The sequence below is a fragment of the Gouania willdenowi genome, chromosome 15, assembly GCF_900634775.1.
Source record: "Gouania willdenowi chromosome 15, fGouWil2.1, whole genome shotgun sequence".
Lineage (NCBI taxonomy): Eukaryota > Metazoa > Chordata > Actinopteri > Blenniiformes > Gobiesocidae > Gouania > Gouania willdenowi.
In genome coordinates this window covers 12,425,848-12,441,299 of record NC_041058.1, presented here as the reverse complement: position 1 = coordinate 12,441,299, position 15,452 = coordinate 12,425,848, and the positions used below count along the sequence as shown (strand labels likewise).

Sequence of the window (15,452 nt, the reverse complement as noted above, 5' to 3'; positions counted from 1 at the left end):
TATACAGAGCCATGAGAAGATGATGATTTTCTGTATTTTTATTTTTATTTTTCTCCTTTGTATAATTTTTTTAACCTCTGCAAAGCACTTTGGTCAATTTCTATTGTTTTCAAAACTGCTCAGTCAATAAAATTGACTTGACTTGACTATTGTGGATTCTTGACCAAATTATGCCAATAAATAAACTTTCATACTGCATCTTAAATGAGCTGTTTTTTACTCATTATTCATTGCTAGAAATAAGAAAAATAGACTAAACAAAAACAACAACTTAAACCATTACAATAGATTTAATTTCTCATCTGTTACTTTTGTAGAAACTTTTCTGGAACTTATTTTGAATGTCAATTTTTTTTTTAGAGATGTGGATAACCTTTTTTTTTTTTTTATCAGCCGGTCATGAAAGTTCAAAATTATCAGATGAGTTGAAAAAGTGTATCGTGGAGGTAAAGTTTCAGTGCAAATGTTAGCTATTAAAGAGGCCTACACTTTTATACTTAATAATGTCCAAACACAAAAACACTGAATTAGTTTTGAGCTGATTTTCAAAGTGCCATGCACGACAACCGATGCTCCTCTCCTCAACTGAAAGTGGAGTTTCTATTTCTAATGAGCCTCCTCCTGCAACTTATCACCCGCCTGACAAAGTAGGGGAGCCTCTAATTACCGTCCATTTCTTACTAATGATGGTATGTGTTCATCGCCCCTCTAATCACTAAGTCCTAACCTTCTCAAGACCTATGATTAGATTTAGTCAATAAAGCCTTTCTTAATTTAAATGGCATGTTTGTATTGTTTGCCTTTCTGCTTCATGTGTCTTGTCGAGTTTGTTCTCCTGTGAAATGTGACTTGTCAATTTCCTAAATTACTGTTGTTTTGCTTTTCAGGCTGAACAGGACAATGGCCATCCCCTACCAGCCTATGCGGATCTCATTATTGAAATTCTGGATGAAAATAACCGAGCGCCGTATTTCCAGTTTGCCACCTATCAGGGCTACGTGAGCGAGTCCTCCCCAGTTGGAACAACCATCTCAGCTACTGCCAACCTCACCACGCCTTTGGGAATCATCGCTTTGGATAATGACATTGAGGAGGTAGAGAGAAAGACAAAAGCATGCCTTATGTTCTTACTGTTTGTAAGAAAAACATGTAGGTTTTTTTTAAATGCTTCGATCATTTGTTTATTATAAAATGTGACTGAAATCTATTTTTAATTAATCATGTGTCTTTGTTTTGTGCTCCCAGAAGTTAGCATATTCAAAAGTCATTCCCATGCAATGTGATGTGTTTTGTTCCTTGTAGCTGGCACCTGGTGAGACACCTGTAGGTAAAAAGGACTGTTTTCAGATGCAGTGACTTCTAACATATATAAAAGGAATGTTCTGATTCAGTTTTCTTTCATTTTAGCCACTATCCATTTTCCTTATATAACACAGCTTTTTAAAAAAAATACAGTCACCTAGACCGTTTTAAATCTAATTTAATCTAAAGTGAGTGGAAAAAAAGCCTGTAAACTGTAAGGGATGAAACAACAATAATGTGTTTCCTCTTTTTAGAGACATATTTGATACACTCAGCTGTTTACCAGATGTCTACCATGCTGATGATTTTTAGAATAGCTCTGTAATTGTATGATTGTAGGCCTTAAACCAACCAGGCATTTTTAGGTTACAGCACACTCACCCAAACCTTGGCTTGTATCGTTCTAGATATTTAACCTGTGTGTTGCTTTGTGCCATGCTTCTTGCTCTCATACCAACACTTAATGTTAAGTTGCATATCATAAACATAACGTTAAGTGCTCCTTAGAAAAATTATTTGTTGTATGTCAAACACTATAAAATCTGCAAAAGAAACCCTACAATTTCTACAAACTGACTCAGAACATCCCTCTGTTTTAAATGCATGCAACCTTATGATTAAAGTAGAAAACACATAAAACATTCATTATTACCAGAGATGTTCTCAACACGGCATTGTTGATTTTCTCTCAAAACAAATTAAATTCTTCAATTATTATAATTCCATTCAATTTTAATAAAGTCTTTAATAACACACTAAGAAGGTCTCTGGTAATTCTGGATGCGTAAATAATACGACCTTTAACATCCAACAGGGGTGTGCGTTTGGAGTGTTTTGCTTGTTTTGAAGTGTTCTTCTTCATTGTTTACAGATTACATTTTAATACCATTCTCTTTCTCGAAGGATTCCTGAATGTGCCATGATTTACATAACAGTGTTGTGCATATTCCTAATAGAATATTTTTTGTTGAAATTGAAAAGTACAAATATCTGAAAACCAATGAAACAACAGCTTTTAGAAGGGTATGTGTAGTGGAAATGTATATAATATAACAATTGTCTTAATGTATTACCTTTAAACAAAAACATGTTTGTTGATATTACATAATATATTTTTTATTTAACTTTTTAAACTGCTTTGTTTTCACATTTTCTTTAATATTGTTTTATGTATTTTACACACAGGGAAGTGTTTAGTTCTGACGAGTATGAAGCTGTTATCGTAAACTTGTGCTGCACAGTGGAGCAGCCACAGCTGGCAGTAGGCTGCACTATTTACATACTAGACATGATAAAGATTGTGCTGACACCCATGAAAGAGAAAGTGGACTTACACAAGAACGAGTCTTGGATGATATTTAAGAAACTAGTTAGAGAAGAAAAATCCACGAGAGAAGTGCACGTTGTGGAGCCAAAATGGCGACCACCATGTCTGCCAGTTGACAGGATTTTTTTTCTACTCTACAAAGACTTTAAAAAAAATGTTGTTTGACTAAACCTCTAGCATTATATATGATCTTTGATAGAGCTTGCAAGTAAAATTCACTACAGGTACCCTTTAAGACATAGAACAGTTAATATATGAACTGAATGTTCTGTTATCCTACAGATTGTTTCCTTTTGACTGTCTTTGAGTGTCTATGAAAAGCAATATTTAATATTCAATGCAATAATATGTCTAAACTTGTGTCTAAGCTCTGTTGGTTTTTTCCCCTGACCTCCATCATGTAGGTCCATATAGGAGCCAACTCCAGTTGTTCATTTGTGTGCATAAATGCACGTTTTATTATGTGATTTGTTGCGCATTGTTTGGTGTCTCCAACCCAAGTAACATAGTAGATCTGTGGGAGTGTTTGCTTGATTCTATTTGTGCTTTCATTCTATATGCTGACTGAGCAAGTAATGCTACAAATGGAGCTGTTAAAACAAACAGCAATACACCGGGAGCAAACTATTGCTGCATTTTTTAATCATTTTTTTGTGTTACTGAACACACATTTCTTGAGTTTTTAGGGAGCTTAACAAATAAAAACATAGAGGAAACAGGGATACAAAATCAATAGCCCTCCCAGTTCCACTGTTGACTAAACTCTTTAGAAAAGACTCAATGACGGACATGAATCGACAAAACTGTCTCATAGCGAAGGGCCACAATAGACTTTTAGGTTTATTTTTGGCAGTGATGCATTTGCTCTGTATTCCATTCACATTAATGATCTGTTTTTCATGGGGCAAAGTCAATTTTGTGTTTGATAGGTTCTCTCATGTCACCGCAGAAGCCTTGGATGAAAACACATGTATGAATCACTGTCATCTTTATGGTAATGTGTCATTTTGTGTGTTTTTATGTTGGAAGACCAAAGACCCGATGGTCAGGATTACGTTGGATGACTACACCACAATATTCAGCTTGACTCCAACTGGGATAATCCGCTACCTAAGGCTTCTCAAACCTGTGGATCGGGAGAAGCAGATGGCCTTTACTTTGACGGTGGGGCTACTACTTTAGAATGTTTATGAAAGCATTACTGTGATATGTATGTAATAATTGAAAAAATTACATTGAATTAAGAGAATGTACTGCATTCTCTTGATTTGCGATTATAACATAACAGCTCGTTGCCGGGTTATTCTTAGAACTTTTGAAATTAGCGTTAGAGGAATTCATTCGATATCAGGCGAAGGTAAAACTGTGTTCTTGGGAAATCAATTAACATTCTCTGCATCTTTTTTTCTTTGTGTCAATTAGAATGTGATACAACATAAACTGGGGATTTTTCCAGTGTTGATTTTCTTTCCAATAGGCTGCTGCACATTAAATGCTTTGCAGATACTTAGCTGAATTTGTAAACTTTATTACGCATCGATCTTTACATTTTGTAACGTAGTGCGCCTTAGAGGCTCTTAATGGATTTTGTTCACCCAACAAGCAAAAATAAATTGTTTTGGGCTAAAGAGAATTTCTGATTGTACTGCATGCTGCTGTCAAACATTTGAATGTTAATGCCACTGTTCGCAATTCCCACCGATGACACTATAGTTAATATTGTTGCCCACATTGAATATTGAAGATTACTAATGGTCTCCACTGGCGGTTTGATCTTGTTCAGTTGCAGTGTAAGTCATTCTAATACTCCAAAAGAAGCTGAACGACCTCTGCACAATGTGCGATCAAGGCTAACGCTAAATGGGAATTACTGTAGAACACGTGTGCCTGCAGAGGCAAAGCAAAATTATCTTCAGCACATTTCTCACACAAGGGAACTCAGTGCAAGATTGGAAAACATTAAGACAGACGGTTTTGTAGTGGGGAAGTGTCATTTGTTAAGAATCACGAATATAGTGACCATTTCTAAAAGAAAACATATAGGGCTGCATAAAAGTACTTATTTTTTAAAAGTATTATAGGATGCAAAGAATTGTTTTTTTCCTCGCTGTATATTTGAAAGAGGGCATTAGGTTTTGCTTGTCAAATAATGGTTCCATTCACCCATGAATCAAGGTTAGGAGATGAACATACAGTAGATGTTTATTGTGTAAAATGATGGTTGGAGTGTATTTGTGTCACAGCCCAGCTACCTGAGATGTATCACACCATTAATGGTCCAACAGAACAGTGTAAATCAGGCACTTTTTATGAAGCGCTTAAATTGCGTTTCTGCCTGCAACATATTCATATGTATCCTCACTGATCTCCTGTGATTTAGTTCAACTAATAAAATCACATTGAGGTGCAACAAAAATTTTATTTTCGTAGCCGATATCAGTGGTAAAACAGATGAGGGTTTTTATGCTTTTTAACAAACTTTGTGTTTATTAAACTGTATCCGCAAAAGTGGCAACCTTTCATGGATATTATCATTGTGTTTACTTTTTTTGTAAGTTGCATTATATTTATTTTTAGAATTCACTCGTTCCAACACCTTCAGCCACCTGTCACATCTGACAATAATCTCACAAGCTGTACTAACAGAATGAATCATAGTTTTTTTTTTTTTTTTTTCAGTCACCCATGTAATGTGCATCTGGCAGCACGAGCAGCTTCCAGCTGCTTTAATCTGTCAGCTGTTGATTTAGGCAACGTGACTGCTTTCCGACCACCACAGCACTGTGTATAAATAGGAAACAATTTTTACATGCTTTGGCACATTTCATTGTATTTTTTGTGGCGGCCCCAAAACCTCAAAAGTGAAATTGCTGTACGCTCCCAATTACCTTGAAGGCAGAAAATTAGACACTTATACAATAGAAAATGTTAGACCTTATTAATATGTATTTGACATAACGCAAAGGGCTTTAAAATGAAAAAAAAATTCTCACTGTATTGTAATAACTTCAGGGCTTGTTAGGTCAAGCTTTATAATAGGGATGTTCCGATACAACTTTTTCACTTCCAATACGATACCGATGTTGCAGCCTTGCGTATTGGCCGATACTGATATCGATCCTATATGATATTGGCACGAATCATACATACTTTTATTACTTATTTTGTAGTGTGGAATGTTAGAAAAGGCTTGATTAAGTGACGTTACTCAGAGAACAGTAGTCAGCAACACTAGGTATGAAAAAAACTAATTTTACATACATTTTAACCTTCAACATAATATCTACAGTATTCTACAATTGAATAAATATATATAATATACTGTATATTCATTTTCTGGCTGATATCGGACCGATATCCGATATCAATATCGGACCGAGACACCCCTACTTTATAAAATACTGTTAACCACCTAATATTACTCCTATTATTCAGACAAAATTAGATTTCGATTATAGGGATAAAATTTATTTAGTTTTTTAAAGGGGAAAAGACTAGAAGGGTATACGTTACCATTGTAAGGGTTTGTATGGATTCTTTGAATGCCTCTATGCACTCAGAATAACTCTGTGAATAAAAATCTTCATTTTCTCATGTTAACCACAAAATTTGCCTTCTCTCCCCTGGGACCAAAAAGCAAACACAAGCGCAGTGTGATCACAGAATAAAGTGCTACCATATATTTTGTGCTTCTTTGTTCAAAACTTTCCCGGTAAACGTTTAGTGGCAGCTAAATGTACAATTTCTATGTAAACTGAAAACATTTGACACTATGTTCAAATTTTTTCACGCAGGAAAAAGCAATTTCCTTTCAACACAAACACACATTTCTTGGTGCTGCTGTGGTTGTTGTCTTTCTTTTTCTCACTTGGCAAAACAAATGCCAGTGACTAGTTGGAATGTAATTTGTCTAGTTTGTAAATTGAACGTTATATCACACTCTTTATTAACCTTTGAAGAATGTTCTTTCCATTCTTTCCATCTCTGAAAGCTGCTGATAATATGACACCAAGCATAAAGAATCTTCCCATGGTGCACTTGTCATACATTTCCAAAGCTATGATAAATATTTCTTCTTCGTGTGTTTACAGATGGTAGCATCAGATGGTGTCCAGCAAAGCAGCCCAGTAACCGTCAACATCGTGGTCATTGATGCCAACGACAACTCGCCCACATTTGGAGAGGTCTCCTACAGCGTTGAAGTGTTCACAGACATGCAGCCAGGAGAGACAGTACTCCAGGTGATGCATTTTGCACTTTTTGCTTCCTCCGTTTTTGTCTCAGTCAAAAAGAATTTCACTCAAACACTGTCATGCTTGCTTAGAGTAAAAAAATGCACAACAATCTAGTGCTTTGTGTTGACAGGAAAACATCTGGAAGGGTTCCCTTACCCGCTTACAGACAAACCAGACAAAGTGTTTTTTTTTCTAATCCTTGTAGACTGGATAATTTATGTTGGATAGCAGGAGGGAGAGTGCTGATTTGCTGCGACAGAAATAGTCTAAAAAAAAAAGCAGAGTTCTGAGTTGTCTGGAATGTAGTGTCAGTGTCACAGAAAAGCACTGAAACAGAATTGAACACTATCGTTAAAAATAGTAACACCATCACTATTGCTGAGTGATTTTTACCCTATATAACATACTCAATAAAAAGTAATTATCAACAAAATGTGTCAAAATATGATAATACATAACAAATTAGAGTTGTGTTCTTTTATTTTCTACTATGCCATGCCTAACACAAGGAAAAACAACTACCATGGGTGGACTATATTCACCAAAATTACTATAAAATTAAAAAAAAAGGAATGTAAGCACAACAAATTCTTAGAAAAGAAAATGAATCACCACCTTGTGACATTTATTAACGACCACTGGACTAAATTAAGATACCATGGGCATTTCAATACCACTTTTATATTCTTTATTCCTTGGATGATGTCAGTACATACATTGTTGTAATAATGGGACACTAACACTATTTCTGGGTGAAAAACCCCTGAACGTGTGCCTGTAGAAAGAAGCAGGCTTTAGAGAAGGGGAACATCCATTCAGAGATGCTGAAGCTACCCCGGAACTCAATACACTCTGACAAACACAACTTCATGAAAAGAATGTAAATGATAATGATAATATTAGGCTAATGCTCATGCCAGGCTAGTACTATATTGATGCTAATGCTATGTTAATGCTAATGCTAGCTAATGCTAATAGTAATGCCAGGCTAGTACTATATTGATGCTAATGCTAGGCTAATGCTATGTTAATGCTAATGCTAGCTAATGCTAATGCTAGCTAATGCTAATGCTAATAGTAATGCTTGACTAACATGTATGCTCGCTAATGTTAATGCTAGGCTAATGTTAATTAATGCTAGCTAATGCTATTATTAGGCTAATGCTATGTTGATGCTAATGCTATGTGAATGTTAATGATAGCTAATCAAAATGTAAATGCTAGGCTGAAATCAATGCTAGCAAATGTTAATGCTAGGCTAAGGTTAATGTTAATTAATGCTAACTAGTGTTAAAATTAGACAAATGCCATATTGATGTTCATGCTAGTCTAATGTCATGTTATTTTTAATGCTAGCTAATGCTAAAGCTAGCAAATGTTAATGCTAGGCTAGTGTTAATGTTGACTAATGCTAGCTAATGCTAATGATAGGCTAATGCTGATGCAGTGTTCAATGATGCGAGCCAGCACCTGCATCCTCACTTGTATTTTCTTCCGGAAATGCAATTATTTAGGGTAGGTAAAATTCAGAGAGAGTTTTCACTGTAGAGCTACACTGTATATGACATTACATTATTTTGTATTTGAAGTGTGCAGGAGTAGAGGGTACATGGCTACAGGTTAAATGTCTGAAAGGGGTATGGGACTGTGAAAAGTTTGGGAACCACTGTTTTAGGGTTAATTGGCCCATCCATTTTTATTGGGGCCCAACCACAATCAAAATCCCTGCGCCGCTACTGGTCAGTACTTGCAGTCATTCAGTCTCAGCACAGCACCTTTCAAAATATGAAAAAAAAAAAACCAACAAATGTCAGACATATGGAAAGGTCAGGTTTAATCGGTTTAAAGAATCTACCCCTTCACCCTTTCTGAAATGAGGGCATGACTCCTAGAGTGACTCATACGACTCCGGAACAGATCGTTATAAGCAGTTAATGAAAGTTGCTAGACCTTCAAGGATGCTTATTTGATCTTTCATCAAAAGAAGACTTAAAAATGGAGTTGGAGAAGCTTGGATAGAATGTCTGGAACAAAATTCACTAGGACACATAATTACAATCAGTGAGATGTCTTTACATTTGCCTTTGTTTTCACGCATTGTATTGTGGGATGTGGAGTCATGAAGACGCTTGGATAGAAGTGTCTTTACTTAATTCTGATATAACGGCTAACGCCGGAAACAAACTAGAACAAAAATGGTGTCCTCCTTGTTTGGTAAAGAAACAAACAAAAATCATACTTTATTTATTTATTTATTTTTTGTCTTCTTCTTCTTTTTATTACCTTGTTTGCGCATGCTGTGGATGTCCTGTATTCATTTCATTATAATATGATGCCAAACAAATTGTAGTGAGTACTTAATGCAGGGTTTTTCAACCTTGGGGTCGTGACAACATGTAGGGTCACTTGTAATTTAAATAGGGTCCCCTGAAATGTCTAGTATTTAAAATATACATATTGGACACAAGCTTAAACAACTGTATTCTATACTTTCACGTTCTCAAATACAAATCTAGTTCAAATTAAACACAGTGTAAAAATCCAAAAAGATTGGGAACCACATATTTCTCTTAGCTAATGAGTGAGCCTACTGATTTGGTAAGAGTTGTGATTCATACGTATAGATCCATCCATCTGTTAGGCCTGCTTTATCCAGGGATGAGGTTATCTTTAAAAGCTTATGACAGATATAAGGTTAGTCTTTTCCTAATTCTTCATCTCCTCTCTCAGTTGACAGCAGTGGACGCTGATGAGGGGCTGAATGGTTTGGTGACCTATGAGATATTGACCGGTGCCCAAGGAGATTTCATCATCACTAATCGCACCGGTCGGATCACCGTGGCTCCTGGTGTTACATTAACCGTTGGACGGTCGTATGCACTTACGGTCAAAGCCTCAGACAATGCACCAGAGAACCAACGAAGGTAACGCCAAACAAGTATGGTTATTGGTCATAATAGTTTATATTTTAAATAAAGAATTATCCTCAATGCTAAAGCATAGACCAGATATAGTCATTTCATTTGCTTTGAGTAAATGAAAAATTAAACCCTCTAACCACTTGTTCACAAGTGGTGTAGCGTCTTTTTATTTCATGCTGTCAAACAAATCCAAGGATTCAATGACAGAAAAACTGAAAGGCCGCTCACTTCTCCATTCAATTTATCTTGACGGCAGCTTTGGTTTCAAGGAGTATCTGAGAAAGAGGCTGATTTCAAGCACTCGTGGAAAAAGAGCAGCGAAAGTTGTACTTTTATAAATCAAGGAAGGAAACGGAAAAGCAATTGCACACAACTATCGTACGTTTCTTTGCTGGCCTCTACACCACACAGAGCTTTGATGTGGGATCAACAACGTTTTTGGGCAATGCTGTAGGCAAAGCAATGTAGTTGAGCTCTAGAGGTTGCTTTTGATCTAAATTGTTGGGTGTTTATTTATTTATTTATCTGCCAGGAGTTCCATCACTACGGTCTACATTGAGGTTTTACCCCCCAACAACCAGAGCCCCCCACGATTCCCTCTGCTTGTCTACAACCTGGAAATCAGTGAAGCCATGAGGATAGGCGCTATACTTCTCAACCTGCAGGTGAGTCAGCAAATGGAAAGAAATACCTACTATACACCCTACTCTCTTTTATTTATTTAAATGGTGTGGGTCATATAAAACCTGCTATGCTACATTTTATGCAGTGAATTACAAACTACTTACTAACACCATGAAGCTCTCATGCTTGTTATTTTTCTCCCTCCAGGCAACAGACAGAGAAAACGATCCGATCACATACCACATAATAAGTGGGGATTCCCAGAATGTCTTTAACCTGTCCGAGACGTGAGTCACCACATTCTTTTTCATGTCCTTCAAGTTCTCTGGTTTGGTTCATTATGACCATGTAATTTTAAAGCTTGTCAAAGCTTGTGTGTGGTTGTCCTTGTCTTTGACCTGGTGGTGATTTTGCTGAATAAAGTTAGCATTGAATGCAGCCAAGCTGGCATTAAAGGCTCCTGGCAAGTAGTAATTAGGCTCCAGCATTCTTCTGTACTTTTCAGGTTCTCCTGGTCAAAGTTATCAAAAGCAGTTTTTTCGCTGAGGTAGTCTTGTCTTGTTGTTGCTGAGTTTTTACATCGTGACTTTGGCCGGCAGAGGCGTGATGACCTTCTGGAATAAAAAGCAAGAGAGTGATCTGCTAACCTATCAGTGTTGCTTTTAATTGGCTTTACCAGCTATTATCACTGGAATTATTAGAGAATCAATCAATATACTCTATACATATAAATATGGTAAGAATGAATGCTAACACCAGACTGCTGGACACCTTTCCCACTAATTGAGGCTTTAAAAGGGTAAGCAGTGCAACAAAGCTGTGTCTATATTTATTATGACTTCAACACTGAAAAAAAAAAACATTATTTCACTGTTGTTGTGACTTTTCCTTATTGTAATATTAAAGAACGCAGTGGTGATTCAATCCCAATAATGGGAACATCTGCTGCCATATTGTCACCCCAGTCTTTTAGTGTGACAGCTATCTTTCTAAAACGAATGGACTTGTTTTTCTTAAAGACATTCCCCGTGTATTTGAAATATTACAGTCACATCGCAAGCTCTCAACAGTCCATCAATTTAATACCAGGTGCTGTTCAAGCACATGATGAGTGTGCAATATACTGAGCTCCATGAATTTTTCAAAGCTCAGAAGTCCAATATGATTAAGTGAACCCTGTTTTTTTTTTTTTGTGCACTGCTGCAGGTTTAGAGTCGAGTAATGTTAGAGTTTGAATCGATTCTGCTACTAATGAATAATGAGGTTTACAGTCAAAACGCTTAATGAAAAAGGCAAGGCTCGATTTTAAATAAGGTGTAAGTCAATAATTTTTTGATTATCTGTTATCTCTTTAACAGGTTGAATTACATTCTTGCATGGGAATGTGGAGCTCTTACACCCAGGTTTTGATTTAGATCTATTTAACTTCAAGGATATCAGTACAGAAATATATCACCTTAGGTTGAAGCAAGCATGCAAAACCTTGTGTTGCTTTTCCAGCTGAAAAACACACAAATCATTGCTCAAATTTGCTTTAAAAGGCTGAATTTAAGGTCCAGTAATATGCTATTTTTCACCCATCTCCAATTGTTCTAAGAAAGCCAACTACATAGCATTTGAGGTTTAGTTTCCCAAATGTGCCTGTTTTCTAGAGAAAAGTCACTTTCAGAGCACTCCTAAAAACAGGCTGTTTTTGGACCTTCATTCATATACATGAGTATGCGTTAACCGTGTGTGTTTATCACAGCAGCAGGAGAGTAAATCATGAACAGTTGCTTTCTTCTCCTCCTCACCTCTTCTGACCACAGAAATAGTCAATTTAAGGTGATAGTCCATTGTTTTGTCGCATTGGGTCACAAACACGTCTGATCATCCCATAAAAGCAATACGAGGCAGTATAATGGATGCTAAAAATGAAACTGATTGTGAGCTCTCGTGCTGCGAGTGAAGTAAACTCTCAACAGTCAACTGTTTCAAACACTCACATGAGCTGCTTGGTCGCTTTCTTGTCCTCCTCACCTCTTCTGACCTCAGAATAAATCAATTTAAGGTGATAGTCTATTGTTTTGTCCAACCGCTGCGTTGAATTGGGTCACAGACACATCAGATCATCCCATAAAGGTGATACGAGGCGATATAATGGCTGCTAAAATTGAAACTAACTGTAATGTCAACCTGCCTTTGCTATGTTTTGTTTTACCTGAGGTAGTTTGAGAAGGAGGAGCTCACATTCTTTTATAGGGTAGGAGGAGCGAGGATTGTCAGGAGGAGGAGTTTCCCCCTTATGACTCATGAGGGGGGAAAATCCAACTCACCCATTTGGAGCTGACTTTTTACAAAATGTGAAATAACAAGGGGACATCGAGACGTCCTTTCCAGATAACGGCTTTAACTGGAAAATAATTTGGGACACAGTTATAAAATAGTGGAGGATCTATTTAAATTATCATTATTATTACGTTTTTTAAAGTCAAAATCAACATCTCAAAATATACAGTTTCTGTTAGTTTAAAAGTCTCCATACATTTTTATTTATTTTTAACCTTTATCATCTATGAAGTGAAGTTTTTCATTATTGTATTGCCTGTACCCTGGACTCTTATTGTGAAAGTCTAAAAACAATAAGAACTCATTTCTCCTTCATCTAATAGCAGCCAAGTAAAAGCACAACAAAGATTATATTTGCAGCTTCTCAGATGTTTCCTGCATTGTGCGTTGCTCCCATTTTACTCTGCTGCAACCACATCCCAGGTACACAGCATCCATCTCAGGGATATTTAATGTTTTCTACTTCCACTCAGATTAAATAATACCACCTAGAAGTCACACCATGTGCATCAGATCAAATGTATAACCTGCAGACATGATCTGATGAAAGACCAACTGTTAGTGTGACTAAGATGGATAGCCTTTAACCTCCACGACTGACACAATAGACGATGCTTTTAACGCCGTCCCATATGTCCGACAAGATCTTTTCATTTGTGCTGCCAGGGAAGAGGAGGCAGGGCGCTATCGCACAGGATCAGTAAATTTATTTGAGCGAGCCACGAGGGACGCCATTCGCCTCTACAGCTGTAGCAAGAAATACACTCCCAGAGAGCAGAAAAGCATTGTTAATCATCCTAATCTTTGTCACCATCACTACCCAGATCCTACTATAATTTTCTTAATAACCACACCAGCTTTTATTGTCTATCAATACCCTCATCATCATCACCATTATTATGGGATCAATATTAAAACCCAACGTGACCTTAGCTCTTTTGATTACAGAGGGGAATGTTTGATCATCTCTAACATATGTATTAATGGAAATGAGCACCTCAGTCAGCAAAAGATGGAGCACTGCATTTTTTATTTATTAACTGTGGATGTGGAAAGATGTATTTGGCTCCTTTGAATCACCAATCATCAGGTGTGACACATTCAAAGGAGCACTGTAACTTGGAGCAACTGCTCCCAAGCATAGAGTATAGCCCAGTGTCAAGGGCATTTGTGATTTGCTTGTCACATTTTTCAGATACCAAAGTAGGAGGAAATGCAGCGGTCCGCTTTGGCTGGGACTGAGGCTTTAAATTTCAAATCTGAAACATGAAGCAGGGAGGGTGGTTAGAAGGGACAGCCAGGAATTGCATCCACATTCATTTGTCTTTTATTTTTTGTTTGATGTTCTGACAAGGCCTCCTTTTGAGTGCGCCTCTTTTTTTTTTTTTTTTGTTGCCACGTGAGCCAGTGTTTGTGATGAATGTGCAGTGCACTGCACATATCCTCTGTGCATGAAAAAAAAAAACATAATTCCAGGGCTGTGCATGATTTTTTTGTGCACTGTTTGAAATGCTGGCGAGCTGAATAATGCTCTGTGAATAAGCAGGAGTGCTGTGTCTGCTGCAGTCATTAGTGTTGCCAAGGTGTCCGTGGCCTGTGTGTGTGCTCGAGAACACCAAAGACACCATTATAGTGAGAAGACAGTGGCAGTCCCACCTTTTGCGCTACATTATTCCTCCTTAATAAGTGACTAAACTCCTTCTCTATTGCTTCTGTATTACATGTATAATTCCATCCATTTATTCATCTTCTATATGTGCTTTTTCTCTGGCACTGGAGCCAATCCCACCTTACACTGCACTGAGTACACAGTCCATTCCTGACATTTATAGGCTTATTAGATATTTAAATATTACTTTAACCTGACAGCTTTCTGATTCTTGTATATATCTGTATTGTATTTGTATATTTGTATTGTTATTATTTTTATCTTATTTCATTTTTTGTACTGTAATCTCTGCACTTGTATTTATTCCTTATTTAAATAACAGTATTTTACTATACCTAATTTACCTATATATATTGTCTTTTTTCTTTTTCTTTCTTTGTTTAGTGTTTATTCTTTTCATTTGTAATATTTGTTGAGCGAGTAATTGTCCCCTGGGCTAAGTAAAGTAATAAAACTTCTGATCCTGATTCTGAAAAATACTAGTATATTTCTGTTCAGATTAAATTTGTGTACTCTTCATTCTTTGGTTATTCCGTTTTAAAACCAAATAACAAATAAATGGTGTGGTTATTTTGTTATACTGACTTAAATCCTGAACAGAAATACAGAAATATCAAAAACCAGACAAGCTGCGTTTTTCTGCTTTAGAATTCAATCTTGTTCTGTGTGTGTGATATTTGGATATTTAAGGGAAACTACGAGTGAAAGCTTCATGTTTGAAGCTCACCACACAGTGGGGACCCACAGACGGGTTGTGGGGACTTTTACTACAAAAAAACAGCAACGCATAAGTCACATTACTGATTCTGGTGAATTGAAACACATTTTTACTGCCCTCAAAGCTGTGTAATTGGTTTTGCAAAAGTGTCAAATTGTAGAAATTCTAACATCTGTTGTTCCTCACACCAGTGTCACAGTCGATAGTCAGTCACCAGTTTATTTGGATACTATTTGGGCTGTAAAACCGCAAAACAAAACATAAATGTGAACAGCAACAACCACAGACTGAATGAAAACAGGAGCAGGACCAGAAAACTGATGAAATA

The 15,452-nt window shown here is 36.7% G+C and overlaps 1 protein-coding gene across 8 annotated transcripts in view; it reads left to right on the top strand.

The window, feature by feature from the left end:
* pcdh15a (protocadherin-related 15a) overlaps positions 1–15,452 on the top strand; it is a 200,678-nt gene that overhangs the window by 110,684 nt on the left and 74,542 nt on the right. For all 8 annotated transcript variants that reach the window (XM_028468339.1, XM_028468336.1, XM_028468337.1 and 5 more), the window contains 6 exons: positions 888–1,094; positions 3,659–3,793; positions 6,721–6,870; positions 9,595–9,788; positions 10,318–10,450; positions 10,617–10,696. In XM_028468339.1, coding sequence (XP_028324140.1) covers positions 888–1,094; positions 3,659–3,793; positions 6,721–6,870; positions 9,595–9,788; positions 10,318–10,450; positions 10,617–10,696 — 899 coding nt within the window. The remainder of the gene's footprint in view (positions 1–887; positions 1,095–3,658; positions 3,794–6,720; positions 6,871–9,594; positions 9,789–10,317; positions 10,451–10,616; positions 10,697–15,452) is intronic.